The following is a 22362-nucleotide window of genomic DNA, read 5'->3' as shown; positions in this document are numbered from 1 at the left end:
TCATAGATGATGTAACTCAGTGAAAATTTCAATAGTTAATAATCTACACCACCACAGACTTGCTATTTTGACAAATCCCAACCACATTTTCCAGCATTTTGTAATTATGCTAAATCTAGATAAGTGGGAGGAGGAATATCTTCTCAGATATATGCTGTATGTCATATTTCAGATTTTATTGTGTACTGCCTTCATTATGTCAAAGGTATTTTATTGAGAGTAGGGAAGCATTTGTATGTGCATTTTACTAGCAAATTTTATCTTAAAAGTCAATGTCCCTCAAAATCAAAATATTCTCACAGATTTGTCTATGCCTAGTGTATAATTTTTTTAAATCTGACTAACAATTTCCAAAGTACACATCTAACATAGTACGACAGTTAAAGCATGCCAAGGTAGCTCTATATCATCTAGTAATGTAAGCATTAGTTCTACTGGGAGCAGAAGTACCTTGGCAGAGTTTTGGGACAATGCATTAAAAACATAAATAAGAAGCTGCTATGATCCTAAAAGGCCAACTACTGGCTAAATACTCACCACACTCAAATTGACAGGAGTATTTGACTTTGGTACCGGGTGATTATAGAGTGATTTAAGAGTTTCATTCAAATCACTCTCCTAGAGTTAAAAAAGTACGTTTTGTAAATAAATATATATATACACATATAAATATATACACATATATTCTAAGTAAAAACAGTTAAAACTAATAAAATCATGCACTGTACCTTCTTATTAATATAATGCAACATATTTTATATAACTCCTTTCCATGAAATGTTTAAAATAACTTAAATGGAAAAATTTAAATCTAGTAAATGTAGAAAATACATTAAAATCTCTTTATCTAGAAATACCATAGTAATATTTCTATGTAGTATAAATGTGGATTTGGCCAAACTTAATTATAAAATTACTGATGCTTCTATATAAGGATATTTAAATAATTAAATTCGAGAACAGTGAGACTGAATAAAATACACATAACTTTACATCAGATTACAGAATGCATTCATTTTCCAGTATAACTTTAAAATCTCAAAACCTTAGGCCAGAGAGATAAATGAAAAGGCTAAGCAAATATTCTGAATGTAGGAAATCTGTGTTTGATTCTCGGGTGGAGTAACCCCCAATACAGAGCCAGGAGCAACCCTCAAGCACCAACAGTAGTGATCCGCAAAAAAGCCCAAAAAATCTCCAGCCAAATATATAAAAAGCAGAAACAGTTTAATTAGATTATTGCAAAAAATGCAACATAGAGGTAATTCTAAATATTTCCCTATGGAGCCACTAGTCACTATCTGTTCTATGAGGCAACAATAAATGAGATCACTAGAACATATAAAATCTATTAGGAGTCACTCGAGCACAGAGACAGGAATAGTCCTCTGAGCATCCCAGAGTGGCCTACATCACACCCTGTCCCCCTCAAAATCAAAATTAAAAAAAGACTTTTGCTCTTCAAAGTAATTATCAAATGGAACCAGAGAAGCAAACAACTAGAAGTAGAGAAAATTTTTGAAACTTTGAAAAGTTTCAAAATTCGAAACTCATGTCTTAGAAGGTATTCGTACCTAAATAACTCTTACTACTCTTAAATAAAACAGGAGTTTAAAATAGAAAAAGGATTTTAATTTTGTCTGTGAATTTTAAAATAATTTTTAAAAGGGAAAAAACATATCTTACCAGTTCCTTAGCCAAGTAATCTGCTAACGTATTTAGAAGCTTGTAATACACTTCAAACCACGGTAGGTAGCTATATAAAAAGAATTGAAAAAAGGAGGCAGGTAACTATAAGAAATAACCATATGTGTAAACAATTTAGAGAAAAGAATCAAGAATTCAAAATAAATATTAAATTTATATAATTTCAAACAGCTTTATATTGGAGGACAGAAAAGACTTTATTGTTACAATGAAATTTCAAGTATTTTCTTGGTAATTTTTGTAAAAAATAAAAATACAAAACTCTATTATAAAGCTTATACATATTTTTGCTTTATTTTAAGATATCTAGATAACAATTCTATTGGCTACTTAATGGTTATCACCAGAATATTCATAGAACAATTATATAAAATTACATAAAGCACATGAAATAAGTTTTATGAAATTAAAAAGGTATATAAAACAAAAACTATGTTCAATAATCTTTTTTAAAAATTGCTGAGGTGATTATAAAATGTAATAAAATTACATACTCAATTTTTTAGAAACTGATTTTTATGTAAAATTTCAAAGCAACTATCAAACTATCAGAAAACCCATTATTAATATTTCAAATATTAAAAATAGTTCTTCACTATCAAAATACAAATTTAGGGGATTAAGACACAAGCTTGCATGTGGCCAACACTGGTTCCATCCCCAATACCACATGGTCCCCTGAACATCACTGGGCCCTACTGACTGTGCCCTTAGAGGACCTAACATTAGTTGGATGGCACAGGTAGGTCTCAAGCAGCACCATATCCTCAAGCCCTTGCATTCAACAGTCAGTACTGGGGACTCCTGAGCACCAATCATCCCTGGTGTCAAAAAAAAATCGGATTAAACTTAAAATTCATTGTGATTCACTTGCCTAGATATAAAATTTTTATTAAAATAAAATACTAAATCCACTTTGCACATAGCCAACCCAGGTTTCAATCCTTGGCACCCATATTGTCCCCTAGTCCCACCAGAATGATCCCTGAGCAAGAACAGGAGTAAGCGCTGAGCACTGTCTGGTGTGACCCCAAAACCAAGACAAAAAACAAACAAAATAAATTAATCATACAACAATAAGTCTATGCTTCTCATTAACAAATTGAGGCTATTTGTATTTAAAAATCTATTCAATGGTTTAATTATTTACTGAAAAGATATACTTTTGATAGAAAAAATATATATCATTAAAAAATCATTGTAGTCAATAACTATTTAACAAGTACTTTTTTCTTCCAATGAATTACAATAGGCTACTTTTTTTTCTTTTTCATTTTTTATTAGTGAGACACCATGAGGTACAGTTGTAGACTGACAAATTTTTTGTGCTTGGGTTTCAGTTATACAATGATCAAATACCCATCCCTCCACCAGTGCCCATTTCCCACCACCACGGGTCCCAGTATCCCTCCCACCCCCCATCCCCACCACTCCACCCTTCCTCTGTGGCAAGGCATTCCCTTTTGTTCTCTCTCTCCTTTTGGGTGTTGTGATTTACAAAAGAGGCATTGAGTGGCAATCATGTTTGATCTATAGTCTACTTTCAGCATGCTTCTCCCATCCTGGGAGGATCCTCCCAACACCCTTTATTTGGTGCTCCCTTCTCTATCTGAGCTCCCTTTTCCCCTAGCATGTGTGGTTGGCCTCCAAGCCATAGAGCAAAATCCCTGGTACTAATCCCGGCCACTCTTGGGTGTTAATCTCCTATTTTGTTACTTTATGTTCCCCAGATGAATGCAATCTTTCTATGTCTATCCCTCTCTTTCCGACTCACTTCACTTAAAACATGATACTTTCCATGTAGTACCACTTGGATGTAAATTTCATGACCTCATCTTTTCTAACAGATACATAGTACTCGATTGTGTAAATAGGCTACTTTTTAAGAGAAAAAGGTACCATAATTTTACTACATAATTTCTCACTGATGAAAGTACATATACATAAGACAGATTAAAACATTTTTTAATTCAATGATTATTAAAACTTAGAAAAACAGAGCCAGGGGATAGAACAGTGTTTAAGTCTCATGACTAACATGTGCCTGAGCTGAATTTGATCCCCAGGAACACACAGTCCCTTGAACATTACCCCCTAACACCTCAAAGGTGAGTGAGGTGATCCTCAAAACAGCATTCTTGTACCCATGCATTGACTTGCTAAACTGGTTGTCAGAGACTCACTAGAAAGGAGCCCTCTACTGAAAAAAAGTTAGAAAAACAGTACTCTTGCTGCATTGTTTTCATCAAATATCTGATTTAATAGTCACTATAAATGATGCATTTGGACTCAGGTGTATCCTAAAGTCATAACAGCATAATATAAAAACTATTAAGTACACTAAATCTTTAACATTGTCAGAGTTCTCTGAAGTGATACTTAAAAATACTACATAATTAAAGGAAAGACACCTATGATAGTTTAGATTAACCACCCAACTACAACGTGTGGCTAAATCTTGCATGATATACATAGAGCATAATATGTATATGTGTATACTGATATAGTTATGCATATGCACACATGTATAATGTTCAAAATACCATTAAATACTAAATTTGTTTATAATATAAATTAATGCATACAATAGAGAAAGGGCAAGAGACAGCAACACAGGCAAAAAAAAAGAGTATGATAACTGACTTATAGACAGAAAAGTCAAACATAAATACCAACAAAAGGTTAAATGATCAGAAGCCAGTAGATTTGCCCCCATATAATTTTAATATAGGACTCTTTACAAGGAAAAAATCTCAAAAGTATTGTTTTTCTCAGGGTGCTTCAGTATTTGTTAAATATTAGTATTATTTTCTTGGAATAAGGCCTACCACTGCTTATGTAGCACTGTAGCACTGTCCTCCCCTTGTTCATGGATTAGCTCAAGCAGGCCCAGTAACGTCTCCATTGTGAGACTTGTTACACTGCTTACTTACACTGTTAAACTTATGTAAGTTTTTCAAATCAGTTTAGTGTCTGTCTTAAACATAACACTACAACCACTAGAGCACTAAAGATCAATATTAACATAACAGGCACTCCAAGTAAATGAAACTAATCTCATGTAAAAACAGTTACATTTAAGAATAAATTGTGCAAAGACACAGAGAACAATCAGTCCAGACTAAAAGAAGAATGAGGAATATAACAGTGAGGTGATGGAACGGGATTTTTTAAGCAAAAGACAAAACAATAACAACCTTTAAGATTACTAATGTTTTTAATCACAAATTCTACATCTCAAATGATCACATCACAATTTCTATATTCACTATGACTGCAACCCTCCACTACTCAAGCAGCCCTCACCCTCCACCATCCACAGATCTCCAACACTTTCTTCATTCCGCTTCCTGTCCAGTTCTCATCCCTCCAAACCTCCCACCCATGTTCAGCGATTCATTTTGTAACCCATGGCCAAGGATTTGTTATTGTTGGATACTGCCTATTCCCTTGTTTCATCTTTCTATAGTACAGAGATAAGAGATTATCTAGTATCTGTCCATCTCCCTCTGACATATTTTGTATAACATAATATCCTCCAATTTTGTCCATGCTCTAATTAACTGAATAATTTCAATTTATCTTATAGCTGCATAGTATTACACAGATTATGCTTTCTGTGAACTTCTTCATTCATGTGTTATTGGCTATCTGGGTTGTTTCCATAATTTGGCTATTATACAATGCACTACAAGAAGTTATATTTTTTCAATTTAATCTTCTTGTGTTTCACAGGTAGACGTCAAGAGCTGGAGTCTCTGATGATATGTAAGTTCTAATCTTTTTTTTTCTTTTGAGAAACCTTCATATTGCTTTCCATAGAGATTGAACCAAATGACATTCCCACCACATCTAATATATGTGGGTTCATTTTTTATTACATCCTCACAACATTGGTTGTATCCAGGCTTTTTGACATATGCCATTGTCACTTTTTGATATATGTCAATCTTATTGTTGTCTGATTTGAAGATAAATGACAATGGGCACTTTTTTTCATATGCCCACCGATCATCTGTGTCTTCTTCAGTGATGTGTCTGTTCATTTCTCTCTTTTTGGGGTGAGCCTATTGGTGTTTATTGTTGAGCTTTCTGAGTGCCTTATTCACTTGAAAACTGAACATTTTCTATTACAAATAAACAACGTAATCAAGAGTAGAGGATACAAACTGGCTTCTTGCAAATCCTATCAAGCCCATGAGCATTAACTGTATATCTACAGTTAATGCTAGTAGTCAGTTTACGTAGTCAGTTTATAGAGCACCTTTTATATAATATCAGTTATTTCACTGAGTAAGATGCAATCTTCCAAATCTGAAATAATTCACTTAAATTTCTGAATTCCTTACATATCTACAAACCAGAACTAGGAAATACTGGCCATGTATTTTTTATATATATTTTTATTAGTGAAACACCATGAGGTACAGTTGTAGACTTACAAATTTTTGTGCTTGGGTTTCGATTATACAATGATCAAATACCCATCCCTCTGGCCATGTATTTTTTACTTTATACAAATCCCCAGTTTTCAGCTTTAGATGTGGTACATCTTGGATCAACTTACTCACTCTGACTTCCTATTGTCAGATACCAAATTAGCTTATCTCATTAGAGTCTGCTACCTATCCTCCTGCAGTTAAGCTAACTCACAGCCCTCTATTGACACAGCTATCCAACAGAAAGTCCCGTTCACTTGTTTATATAAGAAAATGGCCCAAGATATACAGTTAATAATTCTAATTTTTCAAAAAAGATTCTACTGTATACTTTAAAGAAAAATATGATGCAAAACAATATACGTAAAATAAGCATTGTAAATTATATAAGCGTACTTTGTTCAGGTAAGAAATATTCTCATTTCTTTTTCTTTTTTTGTGATCTCTTAAAGAATTTACAAACAAGGTTTGTTCACATCTCATTTTAACTAACATATAAGCAAGTACGTTAGTTAAATATCATACTGTAACTAGATATTATTTTATAAAATGTTACCAAACAAACCACAGTCAAAATCTGCTTTCTTGCAAACAAACACAAAAACATTTAAAATTTCAAAAACATACTATGACTGAATAAACTTTTACTTGAACTTTATAAAAAATAAACATTTAAATTTTTTAGCAAAGAATAATTGCAATCTTCCTTTTGCAAACTTACATAAGTTTGTAACAAACAACCAATAATTTTCAAACAAAAACCAAGAGACTCTTGAAAGACTACTCTCAGATTCTTTTTCTTTTTTTCAGATTATTCTTTTGTGGAAAATTAAGGCCCAAAAATATGTGAGTGTAAATATGTATAGCAAGGTCTGAGTCCATTTTCTGGGAATGAGATTACTTTCCTTCCCCTACAAGTGTGCTTCCACTACAGAGCTGATAAAACTTTTACATTCCAAGTCAAAGGTTAAATAAAGGAAAGGAAATGTTTTTTGTCAAGTAGTCAGGTAGCCACTAACAGTCGAAGTGATCAGCAGGAACCTAACTTATAGTAATCAAATAAAACCAAGGAAACTGCCTTTCCGTAGGAAAACCTCTAATGTCTAGAAGCTGTTTTTCTGTCTGGAAAATTGACACAAAGTGTGTAAAATTGAAACATTCTGCTTCTAAGGGATTTGCCCAAAGGAAGAGTGTGAAAGCTTTGAATTTGTTATGAGTTAAAGGGGGCAAGAGGTGGGAAAGGACTACAAAAGCCCTTAAGGTCAATCTTGTTTCTTGTTGGAGCATTTCATTTTAAATCTTCAGCAACAATTTTATAGTTGTAAACTTAAGTTAATCAAATTACAAAAAAAGTTATTTCTTGCATTTTTACTTAGTATATGAAAACAATTTTAAGTACACAAATGCAAAGATTTAAATTAGCAATGTAAGTTAAATTATCGATGTCACAAGATATATTTGAAATCTTGTTAAATAAATTAGAAATGCCATAGTGATTGAAAATTTAAAATTTAGTACTAAGTTCAATATTAAATAAATATAAGTCCTAATATTTTTCTAAGAGGTGGAATGAAACTCTTAGCAAACAAAGGAATATACTAATTTTTTAATATTATAGTAACAAATCTAAAGAGAGAAAAAAACATTGTTCTCATAGCACTGTGTACAAATTTTCTAGCCTATAACTAAGGTAAATCAAAATTATTTTCCAGTCTTATAATAGCACTGTTCAGGTTTAAAGAGAGCTTTAAAGCACATGCACAAATACTTTAACTCGAACTCCAAGCACAAAACAGTATTTTGTTATTAATGTAAAGCAACTAACAGGACTTAACATATACTAAAATGAACACTAAAAAATGTTACCATTCTTTTTTCTAATTATTGTTGTCACTATCATTCTAATATAAATGTCACTTGCTACAAACAAGCAGTTATTTTTTGCTTTCTTAATAAAAATTTATTACATATTTATGCAGTGCTACTTTATTTTGTATTAAAAATATTTGAAGGGGAGTTTGGGGGATCACACCTGCTTTACTCAAGACTTCCGCCCAGCTTTAAGCTCAGCATCACTCCTGGCAGTGCTCAGGGGATGATACAGGGAGCCCAAGATCAAACTTGGGTTAACCACATGCCTGGCAAGCATCTTATATGCTCTCTGGTTCCTGTATCAAAAATCTTAAACATATTTAAATGTATTTCATTTTCATTATGATTACTCCTTCAGGGTCTAAAACATTTTAATTGTTCAATATAAACTAAAACTCCAAAAACACCAATACATATTTTATTTTAAAATTTAGATCGTTAAAGTATATATTTAAACATTGTAAATTACTTGGATCATCATAAATACAAATAGAGAAATATTCATGAATTTCTAAGAATTCTAAGTCATCTTACACTGCAAATGAACTCTGAATAATAAGCCTCGTATCATCTCAAAGTCACTGTCACTGTCCTCCCATTGTTCATCGATTTGCTCGAGCGGGCCCAGGCATATCGAATACATCATGGGTAGCTCGCCAGGCTCTGCCATGCGGGCGAGATACTCTGGGTAGCTTGCCAGGTTCTCCTAGAGGGGTGGAGGAATTGAACTCGGGTCCGCCATGTTGGCTGTGTGCAAGGCATCTCAAAGTATCATCTCAAAAATATACTAAAAATTAGTGTTTCAATTACAAATGTACAAATTACATATACTCAAAACATAGTTTCTGGGTAAAAACTAACATTTTTAATATCTATATATCATAATCTATTTTAGGCAAATAGATTAGCTTTAACTATAATCACAAGGAAAATCGTATTTGTGCTAAAACTCACTTTTAAGAAGTGAAATAACCAAATATAAATAGGACTAATTTTGCACAAAAATTCACAAAATACTGTGAAATTAGAACATCTCTTCCAAATTCTAAGTTAATTCACAAAATACTGTGAAATTAGAACATCTCTTCCAAATTCTAAGTTAATTTATATACAACCATTCATTTAAAAAATCTTTAATGAAATTTACTGTTTTATAATGAGAACACTGTAATATGTCTAAGCAAGCGTTATGGCAATAAAACTAGAAAAAAAACAAATTTAAGTAATGATTTTATGTTGCAAATATGAGTAATTTATTTTCTCTTTTGAACTTATCCAGATCATCTAATTTCTCTGCATTAAATATGTACTTTTTTTAAATTTATTTATTTATTTTTTAATAGTGAGGCACCATGAGGTACAGTTGTAGACTTACACATTTTTGTGCTTGTGTTTCGATTATACAATGATCAAACACCCATCCCTCCACCAGTGCGCATTTCCCACCACCTCGGATCCCAGCATCCCCTCCCCCCCCCAGCCCCTATCCCACCCTGCCTCTGTGGCAGGGCATTTCCCTCTCTCTCCTTTTGAGTGCCATGGTCAGCAAAAGAGGCATTGAGTGGCAATCATGCTTGGTCGACAGTCTACCCTCAGCATGCTCTCCCATCATGGGCGGATCCTCCCAACACCCTTTATTTGGTGTTCCCTTCTCTTTCTGAGCTCCCCCTTCCCCTAACATGTGTGGTTGTCCTCCGGGTCATTGAGTAAAATTCCTGGTACTAATCTCTGCCATACTTGGGTGTTAGTTTCCTATTTTGTTACTTTATGTTCCCCAGATGAATGCAATCTTTCTATGTCTATCCCTTTCCTTCTGAGTCATTTCACTTAACATGATATTTTCCATGTAGTACCACTTGTATGTAAACTTCATGACTTCATCTTTCCTAACAGCTACATAGTACTCCATTGTGTAAATGTGCCATAGTTTCTTCAACCAGTCATCTGTTCTCGGGCACTCAGGTTTTTTCCAGATTCTGGCTATTGTAAAGAGTGCTGCAATAAACACACAATTGCAGATGTCACTTCGGCTATACTTTTTTGCCTCTCTGGGATTTTTGCCTCTCTGGGATATATTCCCAGGAGTGGTATTGCTGAGTCAAATAGGAGCTCAATTTCTAGTTTTTTGAGAATCATCCATACTGCTTTCCAGAAGGGCTAAACCAGTCGGCATTCCCACCAACAGTGAAGGAGTGTCCCTTTCTCACCACATCCGCGCCAGCACCGGTTGCTTTTGTTCTTGTGGATACGGGCCAGTCTCTGTGGTGTGAGGTGATACCTCATTGTGGTTTTGATCTGCATCTCCCTGATGATTAATGATGTGGAACATTTTCTCATGTGTCTTTTAGCCATTCGGATTTCTTCTTTGTCAAAGTTTCTATTCATTTCATCTCCCCATTTTTTGATGGGATTGAATGTTTTCTTTTTGTGGAGTTGAACCAGTATTTTGTATATCCTTGAAATTAACCCCTTATCAGATGTGTAGTTGGCGAATATCCTTTCCCATTCAGTTGACTGTCTTTGTATTTCGGTCACTGTTTCTTTTGAGGTGCAGAAGCTTCTTAGTTTAAGATAGTCCCATTTATCTATCTCTGTTTTCACTTGCTTGGCCAGCAGTGTGACATCTTTGAAGACACTATTAGCTTCTATGTCATGAAGGGTTTTGCCAACATTTTCCTCAATGTATCTTATAGATTCCGGTCTGATGTTGAGGTCTTTAATCCACTTAGATCTTACATGGAGTTAGGCAGAGATCTGAGCCCATTTTTTTACATATAGCTGTCCAGTTTTGCCAGCATAATTTGTTAAAGAGGCTTTCCCCGCTCCACTTCACTTTTCTTGCCCCCTTATCGAAGATTAGATGCTCGTATACTTGGGGGGGGACGTCAGTATATTCAACCCTGTTCCATTGGTCTACAGCTCTGCCTTTGTTCCAGTACCATGCTGTTTTAATTATTACTGCCTTGTAGTAGAGTTTGAAGTTAGGGAGGTTGATTCCTCCCATTTTCTTTTTCCCTAGAATTGCTTTAGCTATTCGTGGGGGCTTATTGTTCCATATGAATTTCAGGAGTGTTTGTTCCAATTCTTTAAAGAATGTCATGGGTATCCTAATAGGTATTGCGTTGAATTTATACAGTGCTTTGGGAAGTATTGCCATTTTGACAATGTTAATTCTCCCGATCCATGAACAGGGGATATTTTTCCATTTCCTAGTATCCTCTTTTATTTCCTGAAGTAGAGTTTTGTAGTTTTCTTTGTACAGGTCCTTTACTTCCTTAGTTAAGGTGATTCCTAGGCACTTGATTTTCTGGGGCACAATTGTGAATGGGATTGTTTTCTTCATGTCTTTTTCTTCTCTTTCACTATTTGCATATAGGAAAGCCATGGACTTTTGGGCATTGATTTTATAACCTGCCACTTTACTATACAAGCCTATTGTTTCTAGAAGTTTCTTGATAGAGGTTTTAGGGTTTTTTAAGTATAGTATCTAAATATGTACTTTTATTGTGAAAAAAAATGGATTAAAGGCAAAGAATTCTGTATTTCCTTATGGAAGTATTTTGGATTTTTTTCTCATTAAGTATTAGTTTTGGAAAAAATAAATTCTAAGAAGCCTAAAAACTCAGTATTGAAATTAATGCTGAATTCTAAAACCAGGACACCCCCCCCAAGACCGAATGCCAACACTATTCTGAATCTTTGCCAGTCATCAATATATACTTACAACATAGGCAGGTTGTTCTTCTCTCATACTACCTATAAAACCCTAAGTATCTATGTTTTTAAGGTCTAAGTAAAAGAGACGGGAGGTCTAATCTACTTCTATGAATAGTTTATTACATAATTCTACCTTACTTCTTAACCTCTCTTCCCATTCCTCCCCACAAATTACTAGTCAACTTCCCTCTTGTGTTTAGACTCTTTTTACTACCTATCTCAACACTGCACTGTCCTCCCATTGTTCATCGATTTGCTCGAGTGGGCCCAGTAACGTCTCCATTGCGAGACTTGTTGTTACTGTGTTTGGCACATCGAATGCATCACAGTTAGCTTGCCAGGCTTAGCAAACCAATGAAATTAATTGAGTATTCTTGAAAGTGAAAAGATAATGGGAAATAAATCATAGGTGAGGTACTCTTGTCCCACCACCTCATAAGGACTTTCTTCCATACTGAGCACAATGTATCACAATATCAAATCTCACAATATATCATAAATATTTCTCCCAGTCAGTGTATCACAATCACAATCACAACCATCCTAATGTTATTCGTCGATTGCCTCAAGCAGGCCCCAGTAACGTCTCCTTCGTCCTAGCCCTGAGATTTTTTTAAAAAGTACCATATTCAAGGTTCTTTCAGAGTTAGGAGAATGAGACCCTTCATTGTTACTGGTATTTGGCATATTGGGTACGCCACTGGGAGTTTGCCAGACTCTGCCGTGTGGGCAGGTTACATTCAGTAGCCTGCCAGTTTGTCCAAAGTAGGAATGAGATGATAAGATGTCGCGCGGCCGCAAATGAGGCCACGCGCTTCCGGGAGCTGGGTTTTATAGTCTCTGAGTCTTGGCTGTTGATGGGATTACATGGCGCCAGGGGGCCAGTTGGTGGGTGTGACCCCTGCATACTGGAATTTGGAGGATCTGGGTGGAGGATGCTCAGCCCCGATCCAAGTAGGCTTGGAGATCTCAGCCCTGGGACCCGCGAGCCTTTGTTCCTCTGCCGGTACCTTCATGTGTGCGGAGAGTGGTCTCAGCATGGTGGTGACTGGTTCTGGAGGTCTTCGGCTGCCAGAGCCCTGGTCGGGGCGGGGAGGAAAACTCAACCCGCTCCCCTCCAAGGGGCCCCAGCGAGGACAGCCAGGCGCGGGGGCAGGAGACTCTGTGTATATGTGTATAATTTTTCAGTGTATATACGTATAATTTTTCTTCATAAGTAATGTTTTGTTAGATTTTTATCCAACCGTTAATTTATCCACTGCACAAATACCTATTATGAGTCCCTCATGTGACAAGTGAGGAACAGATGAGGCCAGCCCAGACATCCTGGCCCCAGCGTCAGCAGAGGAGTCAATGTGGGCCAGGCAGATGCACAGCCACTGACTGTATGACACTCAAACTGAGAGACACTATTTGGTTGCTGGGTCTGGCTTTCACTTGCTATAATAAACTTTGTTATGATAAACAACTTTGTTCACATTTAACTGACACTCTTAGAAATATTCCTGACACCTCAATTCCAAAACTTAAATTAACTGAGCCCAGAGTAATGAGGCCTAATAAATCTGATCAATTTTAAACTTTCCTTCTGTTTTTGAGGAGGGCAGCTTCCATGGAGGACCCGGGAGCAACAATAGACCAACTGCGTGGGACAGTTCAATGCCGGCATCAAGCAATGTAGTACTACTACTCAGACCAACTGCTGGAGTCTGCAGGCCGCACCTGGGGGTCCTTGGGGGGGTCAATAGTGGGGTTCTTTAGGGCCCTGCCTGGCAGTACTGAAGTACATTTTCCTTTGAAATGTGACATTTTTCTAAAGATGTCATCAGAACAGTGGTGGAGAATCTTGGGCTCTTTGCTGGTGACTGCATAGCCAAACCATAAACGTTGATACTACACTTAAACTACAATCATTTTAAATAAAATAAACAAATATGATTTTATAGTGCTGCAAGCAGCATATATATCTTTCTTTAAAATTTCACTCTGTCAACCTTGATGCTAATGTGTACTGGACCTTCAGGTGTTCTGCCTGTGTACAGGCTTGAAAACAATGGAATGACACAATATTGTCACTGCTTTAGAATCTTTTTGCTACAAATTAGTGTCTTGGGGGATATATGGACACTATACAAAACTTGCTATTTGATTCACATTTGGAGTGAATATTTTCAAATAATGACGGTTTTCAAAAATTAACCATAGGGGCTAGAGCAATAGCACAGCTGGTAGGGCGTTTGCCTTGCACACGGGTGACCCAGGTCCTATTCCCAGCATTCCATATGGTCCCCTGAGCATCACCAAGAGTAATTCCTGAGTGTAGAGCCAGAAGTAACCCCTGTGCATGGCTGGGTGTAACCCAAAAAGAAAAAAAAACTTCTAACCATAAATTTCACTGAACGTTCTATAAGCATATTTACATGAAGTATTCTAAAATTCAATAACTTCTGCTATTTTCAGTAAGGACTAGTCCACATAGCCAGCAGTGCTCAGAGAGCCACTAAGACCATAACCAGTGTATATGCAGGGGGTGACAGTGGTAAGGAAGGGATTGGGGCTCAGGACCATGCTAGGACATGCCAGGTATCTGCTGAGCACTGAGCTATCTTCCTGACCTGCTATATGCCAATGGTTAATCCTTCAGTGTAGCAGATTATAAGATTCCCATGGAAATAGATTCATACTCTTTAAAATCCTGATATATCAAGAATTTTGGAGGCACTAAGGGAAAGCTTAAAATACAAGTATTCCTGAAAAGCATACTGATTCTAATATGTCTCTGGAAGTAACAAGAATGAGAGATAAAGAGAATTTGTACATGTGTTAGACACAGAAGCATGTTAACTCCAGTGTCCGATGATGTGTAGATAATAGTTCACTAAGCTATTTTGAAAAGGTTTCTATACATTTCATGTTTCTAATGAAAAAATTTTAAATGCATAGAGAAATTATGGAAGCATATACAGTCCTGGTCTTTCTATTACGGCAGTGTTTCCCTGTACTAGGAAGCTGGAGAGGGGACAAGTGGTAACCTCAGGAACATTTCACGAGCCACTTTATGTCTATTCACTTAAAGAACATAGATTTCCCAATCAGTGCTAATCAATTTTTTTTTTCTATAGAGAGGCAGTGGGCTTGAGCGGTAGCCCAGCGGGTAGAAAGTTTGCCTTGCACGCGGCTGACCAGGGTTCAATTCCTCCACCCCTCTCGGAGAACCCGGCAAGCTACCGAGAGAATCTCACCCACACAGCAAAGCCTGGCAAGTTCCCAAGACATATTCGATATGCCAAACACAGTAACAAGTCTCACAATGGAGACGTTACTGGGTCCACTTGAGCAAATCGATGAACAACAGGAGAACAGTGACAGTGTCAGTGACAGAGAGGCAGCAGACGAAAAAGTTTGGGAATCTCTGTTAGGACTATTTCAGCAGCAGTCATAAGATTACTGGACCCCTTAAAACTGTTGGTTTTGTCCTTTCAACATGAAACAGAGAAAAGAAAGCACTCTCTTATCACTCTCCAACAATCCATTCTTATACCCTAACCAACTGGCTTCAAATGAGAAGAATCAACCTAGAGTATGATGTGTAACACTCCAGGATAACATGCAAGTTTCAAATACAATTCTTGACCAGATGAAAAAGTTGTGCCCAAAGATAAGTCAGAGACACATACACATTTTATTATTTCTAATACAATTAAACATTTATTTTGAATAAAGACTGGAAAACAATTTTCCAACTCTAAAAGTCTACACAAATTTATAACTTTGTCCTCAAAAGAATGATATGAATACAGCTAAATAGCACATCAGAGTGGACAAGTTATTTTTTTTATTTTCATTTTCGGTACCGAGGCTCAAACAAAGGAACTCACATATGCAAAGTATGTGCTCTACCACTACCCTATAACCCTGGTCCTTAAACCTTTCCTTTTCTTTCTAAGAATTTTAAACAATTTATCTTTTCTTGTGTGACTGAAACCCAATCACAAACAGCTTTGTAACTGTCTAGCTCATGTTGATTCAATAAAAATAAATAAATAAATAAGTTATCTTTTCTTCTTAGGTACATCAGAGTATCACTGTATTACTGTCATCCCGTTGTTCATCGATTTACTCAAGCAGGCACCAGTAACGTCTCCATTCATCCCAGCCCTGAGATTTTAGCAGCTTCTCCTTACTCATCTTTCTCAACACTGCCGTACTGGAGGTTCTTTCAGGGTCAGGGTACATGGTACATGGTACATGGTTTTTAAAATTATGAATGGTAGCGCTTCATGTATAAATCATTCCAGCACCATACCCTCCACCAGATAATCCACGATTTTCTACCATTGTGTAAATGGCCCATCCTCTTCTCTTCCATCCCCTCCCTTCTATCTCACACCCCACACCCAGCCCCACCCCTTCTAAACTTCCTACTGAAGATCAGCTCTCAATTTCTGCTGCATTTGGCATTTGTTAGTCCCTTGCTGTGCTTCTTTATGTCCTTCATATGAAAGAGATCAACAATTTTATACCAATGCTTTCTTTGTGATATTTTAACTTAATATAATAAACTTAATAATTTTAACTTAATAATTTAAAAGAAATATTATTTCTTTTCCTATATATGTTTTATATGTCTATATATATTTTAATAGACTCTAAACTGGTGAATATCCATATCATGTTAACAATCCAGAGGTCTCTTTTTATGGAATATTCTGATTTACCATAAGTAAACATCATAAGGAGGCTAAACCTGTGTGTGCATTACAAAGTTTGATATGCCTATATTACAAAGCATTTTAAAATTTTTTATTTGGGGCTGGAGTGATAGTACAGAGAAGGTAGAGTACTTGCCTCGTGCAAGGCCAAATCAGGTCTGATTTCTGGGATCACATATGGTTCCCCCAAGCTCCAGTAGGAGCAATCCCTAAGTCCAAAGCCAGGTGTAAATCCTGAGCACCAGTAAGAGTGGCCCAAAAACAAACGAAAAGTTATGTTGTTCATATAAAAAGTTACTGAACCATACTATCACAAAAGTGCCCTCTCCCCTTCTTCACCAACCTGTCCCTGTGAACAGAAGAAACATAACAGGGACTGATTAGGCCTTTACGATACTTCCTTCTTAATAACTAGCAAATCAAAAACTAAGGCTAAAATACCGAACACACTTAACTATTCAGCCAATCAGATGGTATAAGTGACCAGAACAGGATAACAGGAAAAACTAGCAAGCTCATCACTCAAATAAAAACCTGCCGCATAATTTCAGCTGACTGCTACTACTGAGGAATGCAGAACCAGAATTTGCAAATATTCCCATTTATCAAAGGCATTAGAGGTTGGCCTTTATGGAAAACCGCAAAAAAATGCATAAGGCTGCAAACATCTTTCAAAATTGCTTAAATGTGGGGCTAAAGAAAATACCTTGAAACACTCCCAAACCTAATCACAAGTTTCTTTTTATTCTGAACCACTTTTTATAAAATCATTTTTTATTGACCACATGTCACTCCGAACATATTTAATGTTGAAAATAGACGCTATCAATGATATAATTAAAAAGGAGTGCAATAAGACCTTTGGAATCATCCACCACATTCTCCATGTCAAGTAAAACACTGAAGCAAATAAATGAGCAGGTGGGTATTTTCTCTAGGTCATGTTTCAGGGCTGTGGGTAGTAAACATTTTAAAAAGAAAAAAATCTTTAAAAGCCACCATATTTATGGTCACTTGAAGTAGCTAGTAGAATGGAATTGATATTTAGCACACCTGGTGCCATCATACTACCTAAGAGTCAGCATTTTGTAAACCTGTGATAAAAATCAATTCAAGAACTATTTACTTCAGTAGTACATAAAACTGTAACCAGAGTCCATCAGTGATGATTAAACAAGTATGTGAGGTATGTATCCACACGTGCAATATTATCCAGCTCTAAAGTATAATAAAATACATATCACAGCATGGAGAGACTTAATCAAATATGTTCAGGGAAAGAAGCCAGGCACAAGTCATTCCTAAAATTTAATGCTAACTTTCTCATTTTCTCAGAAGAGGAGTTTGTGTTCTGATTGGTTCTCCTGTTTCCACAGTTTACCCCACTGTTCCCACTATTAGTCTCTTCCACTTGATTGAAACTATTATACTGCTTATATGAATCACAGGTTTCCAATCTTTGCCTTAGGGCAGGAATTCACTTTCAAATATCCAAGTTTTTGGCTCAGTGACAGAAAATAACTACACATCCATCATCCATTTCATTGAATTTTTGCTACTATTTAACATGTGAAGCATATATTATTTTAACTCAGATCTTAGTATTTAATTTTCAAAAATGAACTAAAAATAATCTGTAAAGTCAAGGCTTTCCATAAAATTCTACTGTTACTGATAAATCTTTAAGACAGTTCAGGGAAAACAAAAATATAGTCATATTGTAAGCATCCCAAGCATATAAAATGCCCTCCAAAATACAATTAATCTACTGGATATCTGATTTTTTTTACTACAAATACTCACCTTAAAATGCATAAGCAGACTTTGCCTCCTGAGGTGAGTCTGCAAAATCCAAATCTCTGTTTACTTTCAATGTCTGTCAGTACAAATGTAAAGTGCTGTCCAACTTGATTTTGCGACACTCTAGAATACAGCAATATTATGAAACGTTAAAAGCCTTATACATGAATTTTCTTAAAAAAAAAAAAAAGCAAACATATTTATGTTCAGCACTGGCTTCCTTTCAATCAGTTGTTTCTCAAAGCTAGAACCATGTTCTAAAATTGTGTGAAATGTGAAAGCTAATTCATGAGTCAAGCATCAAAATAAATTACACATAACACTTTATAGACTGAACAAATAAGCACATACCAATTCCTTCCTAAACAACCATAAACTATTTTACTCTACGTTTTTGTATGCCTAGAAGTATTTTAAAATAATCTCATACATTCTGAAAAAACAACTTAGATGGTGAAGGTGAGGAGCTGGACATAATGACTAGTCTGCTCAATGCTGTCCTCTTTTTCTGATTATTTGAAGACCCTTAGACAGCAAAGCAAGGGTCGTCACCACCAACTCTGCTTAACTGCTGCTTCCATTAACATTCTCACCCATTAAGCTAATGCAAAATACCACTGGTGCTTTTTAGCATTCTCTTCTAGAGCTACATATATTCTGGAATAAATTTACAAGTACAAACTAAACATACAATTTCTACAAAAAAACTTACTACAAAGGATTTTAGCTAAGCATTATAATACTATAGCATGGGTCATACAAACATGGGGCATAACATAAATCATTATACTGAACGTTTATTACTATTTAAAATACACTGTTTTTAAAATGTCTTTTGTTATAAAATACAAACTTTCCTTTAATGTATTATTATCCTTTATTCTGCAATAAAATATCTGTAAAACCTAAATGTCGATCTTGAAATAACCATAAGAATTAAATAAAAGGAAATAAATAATTTTTCAATTAGTCTCAGTAGTAAAAAATTACTTTGGTCAGTAAACAGTGCATTCAAATGCTGAATATTTTACAAAAAGCCCTTCTAAGTGAGAGATCTTTTTAAAATTTTTTGCAAACTTCCAGAACAACCTCCAGCACCTAATATGCCCTTTGGTGCCCAATGTTCATGATGCACTTTTCTAACTATTCTTAGTTAAATTTATCCTTGCTATGATCTGAAAATTGTAACTTAGAATATACAACTGAATCCCAAGAAAGAACATAAAACAAAGTATGTTCATTATCAATGCTTATTAGTATTAATTGGACCATCATTCCAAAGGCTTTATCTATACTACTGTAAAATTTTAGATTTTCACTTTAGGAAAAATATTTTTTTAAATAAATTTTCTTTTAAGATCTTCTCATATGACACTCCTTTTATAAAAACGAATAATAGGGAGTGAAAATCACAAGGAAACAATATATAAATTGTAATTATGCTCAAAGGGTTATATATTTTGTGAAATTACAACTACACACAGGTAATGCCACATTCATTATTTATTCAGTAAAATAAAAACATAATGAGATCCTCAACACTGCTAGGTTTCCCCGCAGCCCTCCATAATAATGTACTATTTCTATAAAGCTATTCTTGGGAGAAAACTAGCCATGAGTTTTACAGTATCACACAGATGGTCTTTTCAATTATGGTAAGTGAGATAGAAACCAGGACATGTATATATAAATTTTAAACGTGGTTCTAGGGTTCTGATGAAAGACATATTAATATTTTCTATTACTTCTTGCAATGTACGAACTTTTCACTACCTGAAAAATAAAAGAATTGGAACCTTAAGATTTCTCCTAACTGAACACAGTGTGAAAAAAACAAAAGACATAATAATTTTAAAGACTTCTTTATTCCCAGTGCTATTTAATTTCAAATCACATCTGATCTTTCCTATTAGAAGCAGTGATGAGAAAGTAGACTTAATTGAATTTTTAAAAATACACAGAAAAACTTGAGGGAATCGCTAAGATGGACTAAAGTGATTTTAAATGACTCATACTATACCTTTCGATGTCAAAGGGGAAACAAAACTTTGGCACACTCTGTAGGACTTCCTGAAAATGTCAAATAAAAACAACCTTAGCATATTTTTTAAAATGCAGGTAAAGCTTTCTGGAGACATTTTTGAGAGAAAACATCTTTTATTTCCTTAAGAAAAATAGCAGAGGTTCCTAGACTAAAATAATTGATTATTAAAAAGGAATTAAGTTTGTGCTTGGCAGATTGCACTGACAATGCCACGAAAGCCCCAGGAGGGAAAGGCCTGGCCTGAAGGGTATTAACACCCTTCACATCCCCGCTGGGATTCCCTTCAACAAGGCCATATGGATTTTACAAGAAGCACAGCACCATATGGGTAAGCTACGGCTGCTGCTACTTGTACCACAGACTAGCCACAGGGACTTCTGACAGATCCTGGCTCAAAAATATAAATGTTGTTTCAATTAAAATGCAGGCAGAGAAAAGGGAATGAAATTGGCAGCTGAATGAATTACTGAATGGTATAACAACTCTACATGTCCCAGAGAAAAAGGATCTTTTTCAAAGAGACTTTCCATTGCTAAAGAAACACATTTCTGTTCCAACTCTTAGTAAATTTAGTATATTAACAACAGTAACACTAAGTTTTATGTCAAATAACATTCTGAAAGCAATAAGTAGCTTTTATAAAAAGCCTTAAAAAATAAAACATAGATCCTGTACACTTTCCTTTAAGAATTACCTAATATGCAATGTTCTAATTAAGCAAAAAATATTAATTTTGATATGAACTGATTTTATAACAGTCAAAAATGATTTTACAAAATTCTTTATCCTACAAACATAACAAGTATAACAAGATGTCATCCATATGACAAACAGAAAATGATCTAAAATAACTTTGATCATAGTTAAATTTTAGAATTGAAAATAATGTTATAGAAGTTCAAAGTTAACCAATTTTGCAAGACAGAGCTGAGATTTAGGAGCAGACTTTCTATTAAAAGAAAACAGAGCAACTATCATATTGTAATAGTCAAATCACCTATACCCCCACGTCTAGCCCCTCAAAAAACTTAATTAGTACCTTCTTACAGGTAAAACTTGCATCCAGGAATAGTATCAGTATTTGACCATTTAAACTTTATGTAGAATGATTTGTATGGAAGTAAAACTGTATTATTTTAAAATATAGGTTGTAAAAGGTAACAAAAAAAAAAACACTGCAAAATTCCAACGGCAATACTTACAGAAGCTTTAAGAGCCTTGCGTTACTGAAGAAGAAAGGTGCCTTTAAAAACAAATCAGTCCTCTACCTTTTTAACAGAATCCTGGTTTACTAATGTATCTGTACCTTCCCAAAAGTATCACACAGATGCCATCTTTAGAAAACACTAGTTTTACTACAGACAATATTTGCTCAATGTCATTTTAAAGGGTCAATAAGTTGGAAACATTAAAGTTACTTATGCGGTTCATTATTAACACACGTTCATTTGACCATTGCTAATCCTTATCTTGTGCAGTGTATAGGATCTACTGCCATACTTACTATAGTAAGAGCACTACTAAGATAGGCCCTTTGTAAACTGTTTCGATAACTGCACTAATAGCACAGCACTCAAATATTCATTCTTAGCACCTGACTGTACCCCGATTTGTAATATGTTTCATATCCATTTTAAAACTCAAATGAGGAAGAACACTTCCCAGTTAGTTGCTCAGTCTTTCACACCCTCCCCCTTCCCTTCTTCCACAGGCAACACGCATGCACACCCTTCTGCAGAACAGCCTCAGCTCGCTTCCCAACTGGCAGAAGCATCCCTCAGGGGACAAGTCTTTAAACCTCCGCACTTTTTAAAATTCAACCAGCCAGCAGGTCTATAGACTAGTGTATAAACAGAATAGACAAAAAAATCCTCTCTCAGCTTATGTCAGTGACAAAGCAGCTCAGCAGTTGACTGTTTCTCCCCTGACAGTATAAGCTGGGTTTACACAGATCAATGGCTGGAAGTCCTACCTAGCTCCCTGAGCTGAGTCTACTTCCTTAATTACAGGTGCAATTCAAACAGAAGTTTAAAAAGATAGAGAAGTGTTGGAGGAAGTTACCTAAAAATAG

At 35.4% G+C, this 22362-nt stretch overlaps 1 protein-coding gene across 2 annotated transcripts in view; it reads right to left on the bottom strand.

Annotated features, from left to right (window-relative positions):
• DENND1B (DENN domain containing 1B) overlaps nt 1-22362 on the bottom strand; it is a 248717-nt gene that overhangs the window by 141983 nt on the left and 84372 nt on the right. For both annotated transcript variants that reach the window (XM_056110675.1, XM_056110676.1), the window contains exons 4-7: nt 20268-20317; nt 18251-18370; nt 1687-1756; nt 538-618 (exon numbers count right to left, since the gene is read on the bottom strand). In XM_056110675.1, coding sequence (XP_055966650.1) covers nt 538-618; nt 1687-1756; nt 18251-18370; nt 20268-20317 — 321 coding nt within the window. The remainder of the gene's footprint in view (nt 1-537; nt 619-1686; nt 1757-18250; nt 18371-20267; nt 20318-22362) is intronic.

This window comes from Sorex fumeus, unplaced genomic scaffold (assembly GCF_029834395.1).
Source record: "Sorex fumeus unplaced genomic scaffold, SorFum_2.1 ptg000010l, whole genome shotgun sequence".
Taxonomy (NCBI): Eukaryota; Metazoa; Chordata; class Mammalia; order Eulipotyphla; family Soricidae; genus Sorex; species Sorex fumeus.
Note: the sequence above shows the minus strand (reverse complement) of the source record. Positions and strands in the feature narration are given on the sequence as shown.